General features: G+C 38.0%; 1 protein-coding gene across 1 annotated transcript in view; it reads right to left on the reverse strand.

Annotated features, from left to right (window-relative positions):
* Positions 1-25,072, reverse strand: part of ANK2 (ankyrin 2) — a 149,943-nt gene that overhangs the window by 75,089 nt on the left and 49,782 nt on the right. Inside the window, exons 10-22 of the mRNA XM_065736857.1 lie at positions 21,460-21,558; positions 19,280-19,477; positions 16,307-16,405; positions 16,037-16,135; positions 13,749-13,847; positions 12,424-12,621; positions 10,408-10,506; positions 9,795-9,893; positions 7,820-8,017; positions 6,342-6,440; positions 6,139-6,237; positions 3,373-3,471; positions 1,077-1,175 (exon numbers count right to left, since the gene is read on the reverse strand). Coding sequence (XP_065592929.1) covers positions 1,077-1,175; positions 3,373-3,471; positions 6,139-6,237; positions 6,342-6,440; positions 7,820-8,017; positions 9,795-9,893; positions 10,408-10,506; positions 12,424-12,621; positions 13,749-13,847; positions 16,037-16,135; positions 16,307-16,405; positions 19,280-19,477; positions 21,460-21,558 — 1,584 coding nt within the window. The remainder of the gene's footprint in view (positions 1-1,076; positions 1,176-3,372; positions 3,472-6,138; positions 6,238-6,341; positions 6,441-7,819; positions 8,018-9,794; positions 9,894-10,407; positions 10,507-12,423; positions 12,622-13,748; positions 13,848-16,036; positions 16,136-16,306; positions 16,406-19,279; positions 19,478-21,459; positions 21,559-25,072) is intronic.

The following is a 25,072-nucleotide window of genomic DNA, read 5'->3' on the forward strand; positions in this document are numbered from 1 at the left end:
TTTCTTTTCTTTTTTTTTTTTTTTTGAGGGAGGGACATCTTTTTTACAAAAGTTTGGATTTCTTCCCCTAGCCCCTTTCCCTAATTGCGTAGTGGCATCTTTTAAGTAATAAAGTTACCAGTAGTCTGTAGATTTTCACATCTGTGAGCTCATAAGTGACACCTAGATCTGACATTTTTTCTAAACTTCTAATATTTCTTGCATTAAAAAACACAAACAATGATCTTTCAACGAGGTTTCAATATAAAACGCAGTAATGGAAATTTATATGAAAATTGATTTTTTAAACGATGCTCTATTTATGACATTCTCTCTTCCTAAATGCTAAGAAGTCATAAATGGGAGGTAAGAGTCCAAGGAGAAAAAACCCTCCCCTTCCAGATTGTCAGAATCTATGTTTTTCCTGGCTTAAAGTAACAGTACCATCTGGCTGATGTTCAGTATCTATTATTCACGAACTCTGAAGTCAAAATACAGATTACCAAGAACAGAGAGGACTGAGCACATACAGAGAAATTCTTCCACATTTTGGAAAAACAGGATCTATTTGACTGAAAAAAATGATTTGTGTGATTCAGAGCCACCTAGTGAACAACATTAAGCTTGGCACTGCTCCACAGCTGGTCAAGTCCAAATGCTAAGAATCTTGCTGTGGTGTGCTGCAATGCTTAAGCCCTAGCAGGTGTTAAAATAAGTGTGGAAATTTAAGAAGAGACTGAAAGGGAGAGGTAAAAAGACAAACAGAGAAGCAGGACATTATTGAAACAACTCACAAACTTCTGGAAAGTTTGGATTTGCAGCTCAGACTCATCTCCAGAAAAAAAAAAGTTTTATTCAGTCCCCCAGCAGTTGTTTTCCATCCTGATGCACATAAAATCTGTTATCCGGCTCAGTAAAACCTGATGTATTGCACATATTTCTACATGCTTAAAAGACATACTGAAAGCACTACAGCATTTTTGCAAAAATCCAACAGAAAATAAACAGAAAAAGAGGTTTGTGGAGAATCTGAGCAAAAAGAGAAAGACAACATCCTGAGCAAAAAACAGAGAGATTTTAATGCATCTACAACTCACAGTTGTGGTGGTAGTAATCTCCTCCGTTACAACCTTCAGCGTATCGACCACTGAGATATATCCCAGACGCCTAGCAATAGCTAAGGCAGTGTTACCATTCTGAAGAGAAAAAGAGAAGGGAAGAGAGAGAGAAATGAGAGGGAGGATTTGTGATGTGAACCAATGAGATCACTCTCAACACTGCATGAGCCAGCATTTCCATCCAAAACAAGGCACAGCCTAGGAAAATCACTGTTGGTTTTTTTTCACTGTTACATCTGACTCTGTCTTTGCAACTTCTTTAAGACTATAGCTCTGGTTGCCACGGTAACACAACACACATACATCCGACTGCTAGTCAATTTTTTTTTTTAACAAGGACTGCATGGTTTAACCCTTAGACGGTCAAATCCTACTGTACAGAATGTCTCATCTGCACAAGTTCATGTTTCATTCTGCATAAACTGCTTGTGACAGATAATCTTCTAATAAAAAAAAAAAAGTTTTAAAATCTTCCACTTCCAGATGAAACTGCTGAAGCTTTCTCTGGTGCAATCCCTCTTTGAGGAATACAAGATTATGGCTGTATTCTCCACATACATTCTCCATTCCTCTTTACAACAAAGTAAATAATGTAATAATGTAGCTGTAATAGTAAACAAAAGCTGACAATGTACCAGGCACAAAAACCTATATCAGGCTTGGGAGTTGGGAATTGTAAATAGAAGTTTATTTACAATTTGCAGTACACAAGCCTGTTAGATATATGCCATTCAGTAAACACACACTGAAGTAGTAAGTTAGTTATTGTTTAGGCTTATTTATCTCCAGTTCATCAGATGGAACATTAAAATAGATTGCGCGATAAGTATTATTAATTCAAATTTATGAACCTAGTGTGTAAGTTTTCAATTAAAATGAACAGTAATTAAGATTGCCATCTGTCTCACTGCATTTAAAATTCTACTCAAACTGCCTGAAAATAGGGTCTACGGTAATTTATTTCAAGGAGCAAGAAGCCAGCCACAACAGGAAGCAAAATTAATGAACCTTTTTACACATATCCAAAAAAAAAAAAAAAAAAGCCTATCAGAAACTTGCTTAATCATTCACAACTCTTTTGAGGGCATAACTTCCCAGCAGAACTAACCAACATGAGCAGCAGCCAGTTCAGCCTAAGTGGCCACAGGGGCTGCTCAAGTCACATGGTTCTGTGTGATGCGGCCTGAGAGAGGGGAGAGAAGGAGCATATTCCGTGGTTCTTCATACAGAGTTGCACCCTGAACTGTTCCATGTTATTTTGCACTGAATTAAAAAACAACATGCTGGCCTACTAGGGGAGACATGGAAAGCCACTGTACAGAATGATTTCTCTTGTGATACCACTGCTCTGCGTGCAGAGTATCATTCTGAGGTCTTTTCTCTCCTTCAGTACCAGGTTGAGTTTTCCACAATTTAAGATCCTATGCATTAGACTATTTCAGCAACCCTGAAGCAACACAGGGTTTATAAGTTAGCAGCACAAAATGAACAGGTAAAGATCTTCACAGAACAAATAACATGACCACTACTGTCACTTAGACATAAACATCCCATCGCATGTCTCCCATATCCCCTAGCCAGCTGCTGCAGGTAGAAATTCTCTTACTGCAATGTGTAGACAACAGAGCCAGTACCTGAAAAAGTATGCAGACTATTGGGCTGCCATATTCTTGAGATTCCCCTTGGATTTAGGTAAGAGTTAGCATGACAACCCCAACTAGAAGACTACACTGAAGGGGTCCAGTAGAACCTTCAGCCCCAGAAGCTGACTGCAAGGGTCCCTTGCATGATAAACACAAACTAGGATCTTGGATACACAGCTCGGATATTGAGCTGAGATTTTGGCACATAAACTCCTATCCTGGATAACTTCACACAAGATTATTCCATGTAGCTGTTCCAGGACCAAAGAGGCTCCTAGTGTCGATCTAAACATGCAAAACGTATATAAACAGTAATGTGGGTATCTTTGGGGAAGGACACATGTTTTGAGACAGAAGCACTGAGGAAGAAGGCAACTGAACCAAGAAGGTTCAGCCAGCCTGACATTGCAACTCAGAAATCAGTTTCTTCATCTCACATTTAGGTTACTGCAGTGAGTTATACATGACCTACTTTATGAGTATAATGAAAAGGAGAGTAAGCAACATTACATTTACACATCTGACAAACAGCTGTATGAAGAAAACTTTCAACAAAACAAAGGGTTGCTCTTTAGCTCTCGAAAGGAAGGAACTAGCCAGAGAAACACTTCCAACAAGCAATTCACACTTACAGTGGTGATGGCATTGGGCTTAGCTCCATGTTGGAGAAGAACATTAATGATGTGAGTATGGCCTTGCTGAGCAGCTTGGTGGAGAGGAGTGTACCCATTCTATAATCCATGGTGGTTACCATAAAAGCAAATACAGAAGAAAAACAATCACTAGCAATTAGATTAGAAAATTTGTTTTGCATAATTCTGCTCCTTTTCAGACATTTCAAAAAGAAATTATGCCATCAATTCATGGGTTCATAGGTACATTAGGAATGAAGATAATAAATACACTCAATCCCCAGATTAATGAAAACATAAAGATAATATTTTTATTCACATATTAGCTAACATCTCATTATATAATCCCAGTTCTAGAAAAATAAAAAACTCATTTTCTAAATCAGAATTAGAAACAATGAGTAAATAAATTAAAGTGGCACACTCAACAACAGATCATAGCTGAAGCAGAGAACATTTTCTTCTCACATCTTTGTTTTCCTATAGGAGGCCTAAGATTTGCCTTTGAAATATTTGAGACATTGTAAAGATATATAATTTTTAACAGCAGTGGCTCAATAACATTTACTTTTAAAAAATCTAATAACACCTATCTATTAAAAATGTCAATCAATTTTAGATTTATCTTGACTTCAAAAGGCCTGGCCAAGCCATACTTATTCAGAAAAAAACGTACACAACCTCTGTAAACTTTCTGAAAAACTTGTACACAACATTATTAAGAAATACTCATAACTTCATATATTTATCTGCTCCGGAGATTAATTCTTTGTTACTCAATACAGAAACGTAGCCAAAGTGTACTTCCACTAGTTGATTTGAGATGGTTTTGTGCAAATCCAGTCAGGCAATTCATCACAAAATACTTGAAATTGGTTTGATAGCAAGAGGAAAACGTATTGTGAGAAAACACAGCCTGTTTCAGTGGACACTTAGAAAAAGCCCGAGGGCAGACTCTGAGAGGCACAGTTTTGCAACTCAACATATGTAAGTAATGCTTTATGCTATTAATTAATAACAGTGATCATTTGGAACAGATACATTTCTCATACTTACAGTATGCACACATGGACTAAGAAATTAAAGGAGGATTTTACTGTAGGTTGTAGACCGAAGTGAATTTACTACCTTAAATACCATTGCAGTCATTTACAAACAGAGCTCAGCAGTATTATTTTTCACTGGAGATAGCATAAAGCATCCTGGAGGAACTAGAGGTTATTTATTCTGTAACATGCCTATTCAAAATCCAGCCAGGACTGATTTGCTCTTTAAACTGAGTCCACAGTACTGGTTGACAGACTGCCAGTATTTTTATTGGTCCCTTGACGTGAGACTTGGAGAATCACTGCCCCATACCGTCATAAAAACTTGTGTACTTTAATGAAATTTTTCTAAATAAGTAGAACACCTGGGGGAACTAGCGTCAGAATCTGGTCCAGTGGCCCCAAACACACAGAGTGGTGCTTAACACTAGACATGCAAGTATGCATGTCCCTTTAGTTAGCCTACAAATACCTCAGCTGAATGTTTTGGCAGCTACAATCTGGATCCTGCTAATGTCTGCTTTATTAATTCTTATCAGCTGTTTTTCTAGTAGTGTTGCTAGTTCTTTTGGAATCTCTGTTTTTTTACCCACTGATTTGGGGTGATCTTACGAAGGATGGGCCAGCATACGTATATTTTTTTTAATTGAATTTGCTACTTGTTTCTTTTCTTGTTGACAGTTACCACTGTAGTGAAACAGTCCTACACAGAGAAATGAATCCATCCCATAGATGACGGCTGGGAACAAAGCTGGCCAGAACAACCAGTAACTTATGATCTGGTTTGGATTTTACAAATCCTAAGTGTATCACCAGCAGTATCAGTGGATTTTTTCACATCGATTCCAAGACATCGAATATGAAGCTAGAAGTAAACTACTGTCTGCTATCAGCTTTAACTATGCTGAAGACTTGCAGCTCCAGGGTAGCCTTCACTTCCTGGATAAGAATGATGTGATAACATCTTGGGTGCAACATGCTGTTGTAGTCACTAGAACCTCTGTTTTTGTATATTCAGGAGATATACAGTTCTTGACCCACAAGGCATCACATTTTTTTGTTATGAACACCAATTTACTTTGGAAGAAATTCATAAAGTCAGTGGATTACACTCAGTATTTGGCTACAGGTAGTTCAGTCCACTTCAGCAGAACCAGTCAGTAACATCATAACCAGTTCCTGCTCAAAAAAAAACAAAACAAAACAAAACCCCAGACTTATCCTGAGTAAGCTGCATGCTCCCACTGCTGATGTTTCCTTTACCAAAGTCATGTCACACATCCTTTGAATACCAGTATTTTTTCCCACTCTTCTCCCAAAAGATTACAGTCTGCAATCACCCAGTTTCTGAATTTCTTGGCAACACATCAGCATTACATTGGTGTAAGCCATGTATGAAGGAAATCAGAAATAAACTTGTTAGTTGCAAATGAAAAGAAGAAGAAAACAAAACCAAATAAAACCACCACAATAACAAAAAAATCAATTTCCTGACATAATCCCAAAGTCTTATCTGACTACTTTTCTTTCGTGAACACTGCACAAGGTGATGCAGCAGACAGAATGCATTCCACTACAGCCACAGATCAAAACATGTTGACATCTACTATTCAATAATAACAGTTTCCTAGTGAAAAAAGTACTTAGTGGTATGCATCAGTAGTGTTTGGTTATCAAGTTGGTAACAAAGAGTACAAAAAAGCAATGAAAAAATTTTTACCTTTGTTTTAGCATTGACATTTGCTCCCTGCTTAAGAAGAAAATTCACCATTTTGATGTTTCCATAGTGACATGCCACAATTAAGGGTGTATAACCAAGCTACAAGAGAACACAGAAATGAAACTGCAAGATCAGTGGAATATTCCTTTACAATGATAGCATCCTTTGGCACACTGGAGAAAAGTACCCACTCCACGATTTACCTTTGTCTGAGCATCTTGGTTTGCACCATGTTTTGTGAGTATTTCAGCTACATTCACTTTATCCTCTTGAGCTGCAAGGTGTAAGGATGTCAGTCCAGTCTGGAGATGGAATATTTAACATAAATGAATAAATAAATTAATTGAACATTCTTTACATGACAAATCTAGATTTTCTCACTTTCTCATCTTTAAAAGATGAAGAGACTCTAACTATAACTTCTAAATATATGTTTTAAACAAAGCAGTCGATGTTTCTTCTGTCTGGCTGACAAATAGCTCCACATAAATTCTATCACCATAACCACAGAGTACATGTTTCATGTATCAATGATCACACTTGGATTTTATAGTATAATGTCAGTAAGGAAGCTGAGAATCCCATGAGGGTGGGAAGCACCCTCAGATGGGAGAGGGAACCTTAACAACTGCAGGCAAGAGTCAGAATGAAGAAATTAACTCCAAGACAGATTCCACTCAAAGATGCCAAGGAAATAGAAATAGCATTTAACTAAAAGCTCACTGTGATCATGCATGGTGCTTAGCCACAAACAGGGAAGGGAATAAACTTGTTAAGAGAAATGAAGACTACCTTGTTTCTTATTGGTAATATAGCAAATAACCTACAAAATGAAAGACTTGAGCCATTAATTTTGACTTGCATGATCAAAGACTACAGGCTTTTAATTTTAGGTAAATAAGATTTATATATATGCCTGTTAAAATCTGATTACCTATGAAAATCTACATTTTCACTACATTTATTTTCTATGTGGGACTCATCAAGTATAACCACAGGAAATCCAAAAGATTGGAGAAATCCTCCAGAGCAGTTTTCTTTCCACTTGCTACTCTTCTAATACTGTTACTTGCTTCTCGTTTCTTCACTTTGGAAAGATGGCTGAACGGTAAGATATATGATTATAAAGAGCCTTTGCTGGCATGAGCACTAAATTATTTTGGACCGCAACTCTCAGGTTTCTGTTGTATGTAATTAAATCAACCCACAGATCCACAAACTCCAGAATTTTACACTCCACATTCTTTAGATCTAATGTAAAATTTAGGGAACAGCTGAGAAATAGCAAAGTTACAACACAACAAAAATGCAGCTCTTCCACATTTTTGAATGCCTCAAAAACCATTTTATCTTGCCTCTTCTGTGACGTCTCTACCACAGCAGGTGGTAAATCTTTTTTCCTCTGGTCACAGCAAACAGTTGCAGCTCCTCTAGCAGGCTACCCAGTAAAGTTATTAATTACATGGTGTAGGTTAACTGATCAATCTATCTGCCATTCCTATGTATCCTCTCCTCATTTCTACTGTTTGCCCACCTTTGTCATGCCTGCAGACTCACAGAGATGCATACAAGGAAGTGAAGCAGAGAATTTATGAGAACATGACATCATTCCTACACTGTGCTTTGTATCTGCTTGGATACTCCTGCCACACATAGCACCTTGTCTCTAGCTATGAGTTACCTTTGTTGCCACATGGATATTGGATCCTTTCTCCAAAAGCAAGGTCACCATGTCTGTGTGACCTTCCTGGGAGGCTAAATGAAGTGGTGTCACTCCCTGTTTGGTCAAAATGTTGGTCTCAGCCCCATAGTTCAACAGCGTGGTAGCTATCTGCATCTGATTTTTCTTGGCAGCAATGTGCAGAGGGGTGTATCCATTCTAACACAGGTCAGGAAACAAAATGAGAGTAACGTTAACACAAGAGCCACATAAGCCTAATACATCAGACACCCTTAGAACTATATTATTTTCAGTTACTTCTTATGATTAGAGTTGGGAATCCATTACATTCTCAACACTAGATATGTCCCACGTGACTCTGATGTTCTATTGCTTTTACATCTATTATTTTGTCCAAACCAACTAGTAAAAGCAAGCCCTTGCTGGGGCAGACAGGACTTCTTAATCCAATAACTTCAAATTACCATGTGTTTAAAACCTACATTTTGAATATCCTGTGTTGTAAGTATTCACTTTTGAGTGATGCTCCCTGTGATGAGTAATGGGTCCACACTCCTCATTGCATTATGTGTTTTTGGATTGTGTGGGTAGAGGTGTTTCTGTGTAAGGAATTTTGATACATGTCAGTCATAGTTCTGGCTGGAATCAGTAATATGGAATAATGTTATTCTGGTTAAATTAACCATTTCAGCTAAGTAGAATGACATTATTGGTACTCTCTGGGAACAAGACAAATTCTCACCCTTAACTGCTTTAGAATGCACAAAGTGGGAAAATTTAGAATCATGGAACATTATGAGAATATTCTAGATTACATCACACAATCTCTGTGGAGATGTTGGTCAGTCTGTGTCTTCTTAAAAGAAAGCTTTACCAAGCTATTCTATTGCAACTGTAGCTTTTGCCCCTTTTCCTGCACACCAGTGTAAACAACAGTTCTCACATAATCACTCCAAGGATGGGCCCCATTTTCTAGCAGCATGTAAAACAGCAGTCCCTTATAGGAAAGAACATGCTGAAGACAGCACCAATTCTCATTATTCTTCCCTCTTGGTAGCCTTTGCCTAACACTGTGAAATCATAATATTATTTCCAATCCCAGAATGAATTCTGCATGTATGTGGTCATAATACAGCACTGTTTCTAATATTACAGAACACTAAAGTAAGTTCCAGATATGACTAAAGCTCATAAACATAAAATGAGCAAAGAGAGTCACATATATGCATGCACACACATCTGCAGTTCTTTTTTGGGGAAGGTTTGGAAGAATAGTAATTTGTGCAGGTGGGTGGTTATTCAGCTTCCCAGGCATATGAGGTTGCTTGGGGTCTGGCCTCGTCATATTTTTACCACCTCCAAAGATCTCGTGCCCCTGGGGACAACGTGTTCCAACACTGGCTCATCTACATCTTTTTTTTGTTTTGTTTGCTTGTTTAAATGTACATTGAACTGAAACTTCCCACACAGAAACAGCACTGGCTACAGTACTGAAGGAGGCTGCAGCTAGGCTGCCCTCTTATGAGGGTGTTAGACATGGTGCTGCCTCCTGTTTGACATGAAAGATAGAGAAAAGCAGTGGGAAAGAAGGGGAGGAAGGAGAGAGAAAAGGAGGCTTAGAAAGGTGTACTTTTCACTGAAAAACTGGTGGATGTCTAAGCCCAGAGAGTGGTGGTGAATGGAGTTAAATCCAGCTGGTGACTAGTGGCTAGAGGTGTTACTCAAGGGTCAGTATTAGGGTCAGTCCTGTTTAATAACTTTACCGATCTGGATGAAGGGATTGCGTGCACCCTCAGTAAATTTGCAGACGACACCAAATTGTTCCTCAGGTGACACTGAGGAACATGGTTTAGTGGGCATGGTAGTGAAGAGCAGACGACTGGACTGGATGTCTTAAGCCGTCCCTTCCAACCTCGGTGCTGCTATGACTGCCTGGGGTAGGCGGCGCGGACGCGGCCGTGGGGGCGGAGCTCACCTTGGCGGTCACGTGGGGCGAGGCGCCCTTCTCCAGCAGCAGCAGCGCCACCTTCTGGTTGTCGTAATGGGCCGCCACGTGCAGGGGCGTGAGGCCGTTCTGTAAGGGCGGTTAGGGGCGTTAGTGCGGGAGGGCACCGGCGGGACCCCGAGCGCGGGGCGGTGGTTAATGTTAGTGACCAGAAGTCACGGGCAGCGGCTGTTTAATGCGTTAAAGAGCAGCTGAGGGTGAGCCTGGGCGGCCCTGCTTGATGCAGCCACCGGCGTGGTTTCCACCTCCCCCACCCCTGCGAGAACAAGTTCCCACAGCACAGACAAAAAATCGGTCTTGGCCTTGGATTTCTTGAATTATGATTTCTGCAGTATTTCTTGAGCCACAGAAACATGTCTGTCCTCTGATCTGCCCATTGCATAATGCTCCCGTGGAGAACCTGAACCCAGTGCTCAGCACCACAGCCTGCAACGCTAACAGACTCAACTAATCAGCCCTGGGAGGCCATGACCTTAACAAAGCTAACACCACCGTATGAGTGGCTGCAGGCTTCCTTTGTATGCACATTTTGCCAAGTAAGAACCCAAGAGGCTGCTAATTATTGTTTCTTTCTGCTTAGTACCTTGCCGGCTGAATCAGGAGAGGCACGACGCTGCAGGAGGAGCTTTGCCACTTCCAGGCTCCCATATTTGGCTGCCACGTGCAAAGGTGTGAATCCCTTCTGAAAAATTTCACGAGACAAAAGCAAATGTTTGTGTTAAAAACCTGCTGACACCTCCCTTTCGAGAGCTACCTTATTAAACAAGTTGGTTATTCCTTGATCTATATTCAAGCTGCCAGAATCAATAGTCTGACAGAGAAACAGCATCATCTCTAAAAAGCATTTTGAGAACCATGAAATACAAAATATGTTTTCCACCTTCATAATTTTTCCCATGTATATGGTGACATAGTGGCAGATAATTTATCTGATACAGATTCTACTAGCAACATAACAGTATGTGGGCAAGGAAGGCACTTGTTCAAATTTCTATTCCAAACCAGCTGCATTTTTTAATGCTTTTACAGTTGTAGAAATATTTCCTGTGTCAGTTGGCATTAGTAACAATGAAACACCAATTAAATTCAGTGAGAAAAGCTCCAAACTTTGTTTTCATTCTTTTAGAGAGTTTGTTGAAGAATTTCAACTTGGTCTTTTGTATCTACACAGTCTCTGATGGAGCCTCTGAACTTCAGCTAAAAATGTGACTCAATAGCAGTGCTTTTGGAAACACATGGTAGCATGAGAAAAATATAGCATTTTTGAAAGAGTATTTTTCTATTTGTTTTAATAACATATCAGTGACACACAGACATAAGGTCTGTGAAAAACTAATTTGCAGTTCATCTACTTTTTCAATTTTAAAAATCAAGTTGATAAGGAAAACAGTAGGTGGCAGACTGCACTGCTGTCCTGACAGTAATTCCAGGAAGCTGCAACGACCTATTTGCCTGACATGTAAGCAATGTGTAATGTTTATCATCGTCATCATCAACTTGTTCCAGTAATCCCACCTCAACAAGAGTTTATGTTAGAGAATCTCAAACATTTCCAGCTCATGAATCGAAGGTTTGTAGAATGATTATCAAGAGGGCTACATCTTCCCCTATTCATAATTATAGAATGTTTCTGCAGTAGTAAAAGCAAATGTCACAAAGCAGGATGGAAAACTGAGTATTTGGTGTATTTTTAGCCATTTTTATGTGATTTAACAGACAGATTAAAGGACAAAAGTGAGCATGCCCAGTAATCCATGGATCATAATTTCAGAATTGCTGGTTTAGTCCTCTAAACCCCAGAAAATATCCAATTGTTCAAAATACATTTTAATCTGCCACTGTAAAATCAGAAGTACTACTTAATCACGTGATAAATTTGGAAGAGATATCTTGGCACATAATTCTAGTCACAGCATCTATTTTCTTATGTTTAGCACTGCTTTAGGAATGTACTGGTAGCCATTTTTGGCTAACAAAGCAATAATATTCCACAGACTATTTCTTTTATAAGTTTAGAAAAATGACCTTGTGTCATACAATATCTTGTTTATAGAACTGCTGAAAGTAGATTCAGAATTAGATGAGACTGGACAGATACTGAATTGTATAAACAAACATTTAGGAACAATCCTTTCATCTAGTATATACCAGAATTATTTTACTGTTTAAATAAACAAGGTACTGAAAAATAAACAGACTTGTTCACTTGGAAAAATAGTAATTTGCTCCCTCTCCCAAAATGTGCATTTTCTAGTTTGAAAATTTTGGCAATAAAAGCCATATTCGTAACATAATGGGAAGAGATATAGGAGGACTTTGTGTACATTTTAAGCCTGTTGTAGCCATGTATTTATCATCATCTGTATTTGACTCCAGTAGGATTCAAACTCTCTAAATGACAGCAAAAACTGTCAAACCTCGATCAATGTCTGTACAGTACTTCAGTCGGCTGGATTGCTTTTGATTAAATGGGAACAAAAACAAAAGACCCAAAGTAGCTCAGCTTCTCAGGTGAAAGTACAACCCTCCTGAAACAGGCACGCTCAAGCTTGTACTTGCTTGCACTGCTAGAGTACAGTCACAAAACATTCTGTCTTACTTTGGTGGACATGGAGTGTGAGGCACCTGCCTCTAGGAGAACTGATGCAACATCAACTTGTCCCTCTCTGGCAGAAATGTGCAGTGGAGTGTATCCATTAGTTGTTGCAGCATCAGGGTGGGCCATGTGCTGTAGCAGAAGCTGGACAATCTCAGTTTTACCCAAGCGAGAAGCAATATGCAGTGGAGTCTGTTCTTCCTACAACTCAAATCAAGTAGATAATTAGCGCAGGTAGAACTATCCTGATCAATATCATGTTTTATACCAATAAACATTTCTATGCATTTGTCTTTGAAAAATGCTAAGAACTGATAGCAGTTCTAAAAAGCAATAAAAAGAGGGCTTGCAGGTTAATTTTTGGGAAAAGATACAGCTTATAACAGAAAATTGTATAAAGATAAGCATTATTTTTCTTTTCTCAGTAAGATGGCACATAGCTCTCTCATCACTTGCTCTCCTTTGTGTTCTTAATTTGTTATACACCTGCTACCTTGCTCTGCAAATAGTCTCTGTTTTCATAATCTAGCACTGACTGCTATCAGAATGCCTGATGCTTGGATTTAGGATATTGCCGTGCACCTTCTCACTTAGATGAACAGCTGTTGCTAGTCTGAATCAGGCATATTGTACTGGGTCTGCCTGGAACTGGAGCTCATTTTCTTCTAGCAGCTCATATGGTGCTGTGTTTTAGATTTGTGTAATGGTGTTGCTAGCACAACAGCGCTAAGTACTGCTGACAGTGCTTATACAGTGTCAAGGCCTTCTTAACTGGAAGGTAACACAGCCTGGACAGCTGATCTGAATGGACCAAGAAGATAATCCATTCCTTGTAATATCATACCCAGCAATAAAACTAGAGGTTGAGCTTTTCCAAAAGAGCTGTTGCTTGGAGACTGACTGAGCACCAGCCTGCTTAGGGGATGTGGTGAGTGATTGCCTTTACATCACTTGTAGGGGGAAGGGGCTTGTTTGGTTCTGAGTTTATACTGCTCTGTTTTTATTTTTTTCCCTTCTCCTTCACTTATTAAACTGTCTTTATCTCAACCCAAGAGTTTCACTCACCTTTTACCTTCTGATTGTCTATCCCTATCCAGCAAGGAAAGAACAATCATCTGCATGAAGACTGAGCCACCTCCCAGGGGCAACCCAGTGCACACATTCTATTTAAAACATCTATACAAAAACACTTTAGAACTGTTTAAGATTTGCTTTGTGTTGATTCCACGGATTACATAAAAATGAAATTACTTCTCCTTCACTCCCCTGCTTCAGATATATTTTTGAGTAAGAAAAAGCAGAAAAAAGGTTGTGAGCAGAACACCTACCCTGGCACGGGCGTCAACCAGGGCCCCATTTCTCAGGAGACAACGAACTACTTCCACCTGCCCAGCACGCGCTGCCATGTGCAGTGCGGTTTCTCCACGCTGCAGAAAGGTAAAAAAGTTTCAGCTTCTTAAACCTCCATGAAGAAATAGAGCTCTGATGGTATAAACTTGGAATAGTACAGAGATCTGCATTTCTGCCAGCTGAGACAGGGAGCTAAGAAGAATGCATGCATACATGTGCCAAACCTGGGTGGTCTATGGTTTGCAAACTCAGTGATCATGGACAAACATTATTTATACAGTATTCTGCCTTGTGTACTTCCCTGATCACATACGTTCCTCAGCTTTCTATATACAGGTACATCGCACAAGCTGCTCTACAATTAACACTGTCTCTTTGTACACTGAGCCTGTCTCTTTCAAGGGACTGTGAGGCTCACAAGCCTCAAAATGGAAGGGGAATTTTCTCCAGATGGTCTCTTCCTGCACACCGTGTGGAGCTGGCATCTTTAAAATGCCTTGCAGCAGCTGCGCACAACTGAGCCAGCATATGAAATGTGTAAAATCTGTGCTCAGCAGCACAGTTCTGTCTGTAGGCTATGAAATGAAAGTTGTTTCAAGCCTTCTACAGCCAACAGAATTTGAAGGAGCGTATTAAATTCTGGAAGGTTAAATGGAGTGATGTGGAATTTCAGATCACAATAATGAAGTACAGAAGATACTTTTAAAGCATTTACCTTTTGCATAGGTTTGCAAAGAAACACTGAAAGTGACTATTCCTTGATGATGGTTATTTCTAACTGAATTTTGCACAGTTCAACATTTTCTGAGCTCAGTGTCATAAAGTGGACTAAAATAGTCCTTTCTGCATAGACACAGAAAAAGAAGTAACCTGAGTTTGCTTCCTGTTAGGAACTTAAAGCAAAACCTCTGGACCTGGAGTTGATTTACCAATGATCAATTTAAAATTATCACTGGATCACCAGCTGTGATTATTAAGTAGGCAACAAATAAAATCCCACAGCTTCTATTACAAACCATAATGCAGAATGTAATCGACATCAATTTTATTACCTGAAGAATGAACTGTTTAAAATGTACATTTCTCACACTCTAACAATCAAGTTTCAAGACCCTTTTATACTTGATTTAACAACACAGTTCAGGTTTTAGAAACAGTAATCCAACAGAGGACTCCAGCTTACCAAGTAAAAAGCCAAGACACCTGTGTAGCATAAACTGTAAGTGTCAAACTTTGCACAAAGATGACCAATCACATTACCAAAGTATTTTAAATTTTGTTTCCACAAAAATATATTGTTGTTTTCCAGCTCATCAATAAAGATTTTATGCGTGGATTGCTTTTACAAGAAAATATTAAGCAGTAAAAGGTTTTATCAAGAAGAATCTGTTCTAATGATTCAGGCAAACAGCTTGGTGTACTGAACACTGTCACTAGGCTCCATATAAGGTTTTTCTAACTGACAGGAACAACTGACAAACCAACGTACCTGAATTAATACATTTTTCTTGTTATTTTCTTGTTGGGAATACTTATTTATAACATTATTTACTGGTAAAGATCTGCTTTCAAAGTGCAGATAACCAGAAGTTGAATGTTTATAGTAACAAATTCAAATAGTAAGATATCTACAAAATACAACTCAGGAAATCATTATGCTCTTTTTATTGTTATTCTTGGTAACTAAGGTTATTGGTAAACAAACATTGATTTCTATGATAAGTCAAGTTCTGCATTTTGTTACCTCCCAAAGGTCACATTTTCTGAGTTTAAATATGTCCCTTTTGCAAGGCAGTAGTTCCTGGAATTTCCTGTATGAAAGGAACATCCTGAATTTAATATTTTAACTTTTTGTTTAATTAGGTTTAAGCATTTAAATAACCTTTCATTAATACAAATGACATAATTTTATTATGGCCAGCAAGCCTATGCAAGCAGAAATTAGAGCTGCTTGGACATAAATTTCATTATTCTGAATTGACTTGGCTTATAATCAGCTTGCAGTGTATTTGGTGAGCTTTGACCATTTTTAAGGGAATTTTTCCTATTCAGGAATCGAGGAAGAGTACACAAAACCAAAGGTGGCTTATAATGCCTATACAATAGCTATTTTCCCTTCTTCACTGTTTGGGAAAGGTGCTAGCAGAATTTGTCCTAACATACAATAAAGTAATGGAGTATCATTAAAATGTGACCTTTGTTTGCACCACATGGACCCTTTTGTAGTGAGTATCACACAGATGATTCTAGTCAAAGCCATACTCACAATGTTAGTGACATCGGGAGAGGCTCCGTTCTGCAGCAGAAGGAGGACTATGTTCAAGTGGCCCATAAATGCAGCCACATGTATTGGTGTGAGGCCCGACTGCGAAACAAAGCAAGAGCAGTTTTACTCCTCTGCACCAGCGTAGGGGAGGGGCTTCTTCGTTTTAAATAAACATAAGCGAAGGTGAGGCATGATAGGAAAGAGAAAAGAAAGAAGCAAAAAAGGAGAAAGAGAAGGAATGTTTCTTCAGGGTACGAAACATTTTTCTACCTCCGTTATAGCCTGGATTGAAGCCCCATATTTCACCAGGAGTTCCATGACTTTGATGCGATTTTTCTTGCAGGCAATGTGCAGTGGAGTAAAACCATTCTGTGCAAAAGACAGTCATGTTAGTTAAAAACATGCAGCTACACTTTCCACATAGCTCCATGCTGGCACACTGGGAGCAGAAGCGTTAGAAGCAATTGTTCTTTAAGCACAAGAAGTTATGAATTACAGAAATCTCCCAGGAGCCTCAAGGAGAACAAAGCAATGCTGCTGCTTTCTTCTCTAGCAGTGGAGAGAAACTGAGCTTACACCTTTCAAAACCAAATACTGACTCTCAAAGGTATGCCCAGGTGCATCTATGTATGCAGCTCCAAAGACTGCACATGCGTATGTGTAAGAATAACATCAGGTAGGGTGTTTTGAGATGTATAAAGCACATCCTATACCTTTCTAAAAACAGAACAGAATATTTCTATCAGATTCCATCTTTTTTTTCCTTCATCCTATAAGCCTGTAATCTAAGTATCTGTGTATATTAATTTTGCATTTACAAACCAATCTGCAGTACACTGTATTCATTTTTAAGTGTATGTGCATTCTGCAAGGTTATCTTATATTAATATTACTATTTCAGCTTTGATTTCACAATACCAAGTCTTCAGCATTTCTAAATGTGTGTCCCCTCTTCCTTTATTCCTGTAAGCGAGGCATCAGCCCTTGGTATCAGGATTAAAATAATGGGATGGAGCAGGAATAGGAGAGAAAGGGGAGTGGAGAAGGGAATGTCTTAAACCAGAGTTGCAGCCTAGTACTCTAAGCTGTGAGACAGCAGTTTTAGAGTTTTGCTTACCATCAGTAGATATTCATTTCTTTCAAAATGCTTATTCAGTTAAGATTGGGGCTTTTACAACAAAGTATGTCTTCACACTGCATACGTAATACATGCTTTGACTTCAAGCTGTTTTTATGTATCACTAACACAGGATAAGTGTATGCCTAAAGCTAAGCAAACGTTATTCACTGCATGTGAACATTTTAGTGAAAAGCACAGGTAACGTTTTTTTATAATGTCAAATATTTGGTCTGTTTTCTAATAAAAAGGATCAGTATTGCTAAACACTCAACTAGTGGTGAATAACTTATAAGCAAAATCTTAGCTTGTAGAAAGAGGCACATTACAGTCAGCTTCTGTTAAGAGAAATGTTAATTACTAGTTGTTTTGAAGGTACTTTAAAGCATACAAAACTTGAAAAAGCTGAGAACTCATGAAGTACTTGTATCCTCACATCATTTTGCAAATATTAATGATTTACAGTCAAAAATGAATAATTTATAAAACTTATTCCAACACAGTACACTTTGCTAAATATTACAAATAGCCTTCCCCAGTTTCTTAAGAAGTAATCAAAACCATTAGATATTCTACCTCCTGCATAACATCTCTCAATATATTTCATTAGAAGAAACACAGAAGTTTCAGAAGTTTCCATATTTTCCACTTAATTTTACTGCCTGAGTTGAATTAACTTTGCTATTTAAGTGAGAAACAGTTTGTGTGAGAGACAGGAAAAGGCAGAAAAAACATTACTAACAAAAATGATTAGCATCCTGAATGTATTAAGTACTATAAACAAGACAGAGGTGACAAGTCCCTTCTGGGGGAGGAAATGAGAGAAAAACCACTCTGGAGGTAGGAGAGCAGAGCGGCGTGTAGTCCTTTACTTCAAGGACAGTTGTTTCTCAGGAAGGGAGGAACAGAAGGTATATTCTTGTTATGGAAGGGAAGAAGAAAGATGCGGAGGCTAGCATACAGTGTGTCTGTATGTGCAGCTGAGGAAAGCACAGCTGAAGATAATCAGAAGACTGGCAAGAAAAACAAAAATTTGGGATAAAACAGCATTGAAGACAACCAGTAAAATGAAAATAATACTGTGAAATACCAGATGAGAAAAACATAAAAAGGAGAAAGAGGGGTTATGATATTTGCAGGTATACAGAGGCCATGATAAATGGCAGGGCAGAAAAAAACTGCACCACTAAAGAGTGATGTGCAAGGAGGCAGGGAAGTGTAAATTCCTTGGGACAGTGGGAGCTATCAAAGAAATAATAGTACATGGTCATACTGAAGGCAAAATGCTGAGGAAGACATCAGAGGGGACTGCAACAAAGACTGAAGCACCAAATACAGCAGGAAGTGCCAGAGTTCTCCTCATGCATAGGTATCTCAAGCACTCAGTTTCATTCTTTCCCTCATTATATGCAATGTACTGGTATTTCAGGTTCTTCCAGATAACAGTTCATAGGGACACTTCCCATTAGAGAAAGTCTTGTTCGAGTTTGAAACTCAAACTTGAACTTCCAAGACTGGATTTTCTTCAAGTTGTTGGGATTTTTTATTTTTATTTCTGAAGACAAATGTGATGTTTTTCTCTTAGTTAGGAGATAACGGTTCACGCAGCGAGTGAAAAGAATCCTACCTGCTTTCATGTAAGCATCGGAATAACTGTTTTTTAAAAAGGAAGAAACATGGCACCTAATACAAGGGACATCATAATTTGTTATAATTTGATATAGACATTTTATAAATATAGAAATTCTAGCTTTGTTATGTATTTTCTCCATGCCCATTAGCTTAATGATTCAACTGAAAACTTTTAAAAGTGATTTGTGTATCATATGGCATAGTATGAAGAAATGAACTACCAATTCAACAAAATATCAATGTGAAGTTATCATCAGTTAAAAATGGTTTTAGGTACTCTATAGAGCTTCCAGACCTAAAACTATAGCCTCTTGTCACAGGTCTAATGATGCAAGATATAATACTGGCAATCAGTAGGTTGTGACAATCACTGTTGTAACTGCCCCTATTAAGGTTGCTGGAGTTTGATGACAGCATTCACTTAGCTTTCCTAGTAAGTGCTACTCATGTCCCTTTGGTCGGTTTGTTACATGACACAGGTGTTACAGATTTACCAGGGCACGAGCATTGGGATTTGCTCTTTTGTCCAGAAGGAGCTTGGTGACACGATAGTGGCCGCAGTGTGCAGCCACATGAAGGGCGGTCAGGTAGTCCAGCGTGACATCATCCACAGGAGCTTTGTGCTGCAGGAGATGTTTGACACATTCCACATGGTCCCCCTGGGCCGCCATGTGAAGTGGGGAGAGCCCATTCTGTGGCAAAAGAAAACAGAATGGTAACTTCTAGTACCTTTCACTTAGATAGTGGCACATAACCAAAGAACATCACTGTGACTTTTCAGAGTACCCTCAGCATAGAAAAAGAGCTCCATCTGAGCTATAGCCTAGAAGAAAACATAATAAGATATAGCAACCCTTCCTCTTCCAGCAAATACAGAGATATTTAAAGAAACATCATATAATTAATTAAAACCAGTAATTAACAAATGAAAAAAAAAACCTAAGGGTTGTGCCTTATGATTTACAATTAAATAAAATGCATATTGACCTTAAAAGACAGTTTTGGGGACAATCATAACAATAAGACAGATGTTGCTAGCTAATCAGAGAAAATGTACCTACTTACTTATCCATCATCGTATTATTATGGAACTATATTTTTTTCTTTCAGCATTCAGTAACACCATACTGGAAAAATTTAACCCCTGAACTACTGGGAAACAGTACTTTCTGCCACCAGCATGGCTGGCCATTTTTTTTTAAACTGTAACACATGAAGAATAATGGAGGAGGGAGTTTTGCAGCCCTGTCTTATTTCAATAGATCTTTCCATAAATGTTGAAATCTGTGTAAGGCAGACAAAAATAATTGTTGCTTTTTATATGTGTAACCAGTAGTTTTATTACAAAAAATAGTTTTAATATTTACATATTGGTCAGCATCCAGTTTGGAACTGCATGTTTCAGTGAGAAATTAGCAAACAAAGTTGTATTTAAATCTAATTTAATTTTACATGCAATTAGATACTTAAAAAACATTATATTTAAAGGTAGACTACAACATATAAACTTGAACTAGCACCTGAATTGATGTGGTCAAACTGACTGTCACCTGGAAGACGGGAATTATTCACTGGACAATTCAACTCTGCTCAGTCCTTGGTCCAGATGCTGCCACTGCAAGCCTGATATTTTCTCCTGGCTGGCAAAATCTGCCTTTGAATGGTAATATCTGGGAATCCTTCCTGAAGCACGCACAATATATGTTATAGAGTATGTTCTACAGAGGCCTTCTACCATTTACCAAAGTGAGGGTATTAACAGATAGGATTTACCTAACCACATTCCCCCACCAAAGGGATCAGTGAAGCTCTAAGGAATTTTTTCTTACCTACATTTGCCATCTCACTGCAGATCCCTTCTGTATAAAGAGATGATCTGTACTACTTGGTGCTATCAAGGGATAGACAACTTGAGAACATCCCTATCTGATGTATCTGATATGCATGCAACCCAGTGATAAAATGTCCCTGAAATATTACCAAGAGAAAATCTTTGATGCAGAATATACTAATTGCCCTAGTTTAGAGTCATGTTTGAGGGAGTGGGGCCCAGTAAAGCATGCAGTGGTCTGAAAATGATACTTCAATTGCCTGTTGATCTTGGTCTTCCAGGAGACCTCAAGCTCTATTGCACTGTTTTGCAACTAATGATACCAGCGACCTTTGTTGCTGGAAGTGAAGTGTTCTTCATTGGGGTTTGTTATTATGCTACAAGTGCCTTTTTCTAAATAGTTCGTCCAAAGAGACAGGAAATGCATTCATCTTACATGCATACTTTTTAGATATCAGTAAAAACACACTGCAACCATTGTTCAGGTATGAAAATTACAGGTCCTAGGTAGTCTATATGAATAATCGGAAAATATCTACCACAAATCATCTCTCAGGAGTGACTGACTCAGCTTTTCCATCTTTATGTTCTATGGCCATAAAAACCCACAAAAGTAAAGTGATTTCAACTGTACTCTGTATTGTTTTTAGTCTGAATTCATTTTGAAAATATAGTCCCAAATTTGGTAAGCAAATCTTATTTTTGGATCATTCTCCCCATTGATACCTTTCATTTGGCAGATCAAAAATGTCCCTGTCTTCTTCCTCATCCTTCCAGAAACATTAAACATTCTTTGGAAAGTTAAATATTGTCATTAACATATTCTTCTAATAAGGCACGCACCTTGGTCCTTGCAAGCAGTGGGGCACCTCGTTCCAGAAGCAGCTCCACAACTTGGTCATGTCCACTTCTGGCAGCACAGTGGAGTGGCGTGAGTCCATCCTTAGAGCAAAATAAGAAAGTGAATGAGTACATTCCCCCCATGTCCATCCTGGCACACTGAGCAGACTGTTCTGACTGAAGCTGGCTCCACAACATGAAGTTTCTTCCTTATTTTCAAATTGTATCAGTGAAGGACGCACTAAGGTTACAGTTTCAGAGAATTCCATTTTGTGCTGCAATCTCTTATCAAAGAGGATATAATGTCAGCATGCATTGCCTCCTCCTGTCCTTCTCCTCTCCATGGCTTTGAGATTATATTGCCTCACAGTGTAATGTATGCTGGGCCAAGGTTGCTTCATTAATCAACATTTGTCCTTTGGATTGCTTTTGATGCAGGGATGAAATAAGATACATCCATGCTGGAAAAATTAGAGAGAATGAAATATTTCATTTCTGAGATAGAGAACAATTCTTAGCTAAAATAAATGTGAGAGCTCCAAAACATTTCTTTTTCCATTGCAGAACACTATCTTGTACCAAAAGACTTCTTTTAATTTGTTTAGTAACCATCACAACAGTGATTACAAAAGATGCATCAGTAAGACAGGAGAATGCATTCTAAGTAATTCTGATACCATCAGAATTTTATACAGAAAAAGACTGGAAATATATAACAAGAAAAGCATTTGGGAACAAATATCAGTGCCAAGTGACAGAAAAAAATGAAATTCACAACTCAAGTTTTCATCTCATTAGAATCTGGTATTTTTAAGTGTTCACTCAGAAAAGTCACCAATATTGATTCAACAGGTACAACGTTACATTTATAAATGTGAAACACTGATAGTTTTAATCACAAAGAAAACCTTTTCTCATTGAGACAAACTGCTTGTCTTAAGATGAAGTAGATGCTATACTCCAGGGTGCTTTCTGAAGAATCTATTAGCAGCCCGATTACGAGTATGTTTGCAATAGATTTATTACTTATAGGTCAAAAAGGTAGCAAAAATGCAGTAACATGGTCTTTCTTACGTGTTAGTGACGCTCCCTCATATGCAGATACACTGTTTGTATTGATGGGAGTTTGTGGGAACTCTACCTCATTCTATTTTTACTTTTCCTGCTAACACACTTAAATTAAAAGTAGCTCTGTATTGCAACATCATTTTGGTTACCCGAACTCAGCCCTTTCATGTTCCACAAACGGTACTTCCAAGAAGCAGATCCTCTCTCATCCTCAATTTTGTAAGCACAGAGCAGCTTTTGGAGTTAGCAGCGCACAAAGCTTCACATCAGTGAGGAAGTGAGATCTGGGAAGATTTTTTCTCCCTTATTTATCTACTGTTTGCAGAAATTTTTCAGAAACATGGTGGGGATAGGTGTGTCTTGGCACTTGCTATCTCAGAGGCAGTTGCTGCATCACTAAATTCCACAGAAGCTTTGCAACGAAATTCAACGGATGGAAGATGAAACCCACAAACAGATTTAAAAGGTGTTCAGCACATAGTCAATCTGGTCAACATAAAGGAATTGTGTATAACTAGCTTATCTGTTTCTTCCTTCCTTGCAACTTCAGAGTGCTTAAATCAAGCCTTTAAATGCACCACTGAGGTATATTTGCATTTCACTGCCAGAAAGGTTTATACACAATCCCTATTAGCATTACTATGGCAAGAATATGTTTCAAATGTATTTCTAGAAAGGAATTTATTTCATGTATCTTTCCCATTTCTGGCCTTCTGTACTCTACATTTTAACCAAGGTGGAATGTTCACACTCCATATCTGCATAACGACTTTGATGTTACTCTATTTAATTGAATAGCAAAAGAAAGGTAGAATTGTGTGAAGCCTTGGAGAAAATAAAAAAAATCCCTGGAGGAGAAAAAAAAAAGAACAATACAACACAAGAAACACCTGGACTTCACAAGAAAGTCTAGTTAAAAGAAAAGAAAAATCTAAATTGTTCAAAAATAATAATAATAATAATAAAAAAAATAAAAATCCTTTTCGCCTTTGTTCTAACCTATAGCTACCTGTAAAAATTGACTAAAAAATATATAACTTATTAGATTCTGTCCTAAATTTTATAAACATGTATCATTTACTATCTTCAATTCCCCCATAGACAAATCTAACAATAAGCTCTGCCATCTTCCCTTATAACACTCTTTCCACTTTCTGCACTAGAGAATACAGTATGTATATTTAAAAACTTACTGTACATTTAATACCTTAGCTTATGTTTTATTCAAAGATGAAGGAAACTGAAAAGAGAGCTTCTGTAGTAGAATTAGTATATAATACAATGAGGACAAGCTGACAGTAATCAGCATCAAGAGAGTGCTGTACCAAATGAGTCTGCTCAATGATTCTCACTGCTCTGATATCTGTTGCAGGAGTTGGCCTACACCCCTTTTTAATTATTCTATTGCAAGCTGGTACATCACGTAGTATGAAGAACACATACTGACTGAAGTAACTAACATGTCCTTTGAATGGACATATAACATAGGGTTGAAGAGACGCAGACTTGAAGCACAGAAAGAGATAAGAAATTCGATGTTATCTATGTCTTTAGAAGTTCAGTATTTACCCTCTCATCTCAAATAATATGTATAACAGAAGTTAACTGCTTTCATTTCCAAGTGACTTCCTGCACCTGGCATTCAATTGTTCCAGTATGTGGTTCTCTAATAGCAGTCTTTGCAATGTATCTATCAGGTGGGTCACTGCTTGAAACAACTACAGTTCACACTGCACACATGGAAGACATGAAATTCTATCACTTCTAATTTCCTCTTCAAGTCTGTCACAAAATAGAAATTAAACTTTTATCTTTTTTTTCCTGAAGATCAATCACTGGTCATTTTTTAACAGTCAAAATTATTTTTTAATTCCATTTTAATTGCATGACTCCAAACTGCAGAACTCGAGCAGATAAATTATTAGGTCATTTAATAGTAATTAAAATGCTTTACTTCAGTTTACCAGAAAGACTGAAATAGTAAGAAACTGTGCTTACAAGAGAGTCTTGGGAAAATAGGAAATTACGTGAGCAGTATTTTAATAGGAGTGTTTTTTCAGTGCTCATTCAAATGAAGACTGTTGATAGCACTTGAAAGTCAAAAGCCAAATTATCACAGAATTCTTCCAAACTGTAGTTGCATACTTTCATTTGTACAAGAACAAAATGAAATCTTACTGTTGTATGTTTGACACAAAATAATGGTCCAGACATGCTTAACACATGAAGAACTTTTCAACTGTTCATTTTCACATTACTGTTAAACCACGTCCTTAACAATGAACAAGGCAAGCATATCTCTTGTTCTAAGCTCTCAGAGTCTTGACATAATTGAACATGCTTTAAAGTATTCCTCCAAGTATGCCCCTCAAAGCAAGGATTTGAAAAATATAGCAAAAAATCATACCATGTATTTGCCTGAGTAATAAAATATCAACTTAAATAGTTCTAAATAATGCTCACTACCTATGCAGCTTGCCTAGGTGATCAGGAGAACATCATCCCACACTTTGCAAACATTATTTTAATCCACTAAATTTTTTATAGC

Source organism: Cyrtonyx montezumae, unplaced genomic scaffold (assembly GCF_038088225.1).
Source record: "Cyrtonyx montezumae isolate F1298 unplaced genomic scaffold, pur_monq_1.0 scaffold_2, whole genome shotgun sequence".
Lineage (NCBI taxonomy): Eukaryota > Metazoa > Chordata > Aves > Galliformes > Odontophoridae > Cyrtonyx > Cyrtonyx montezumae.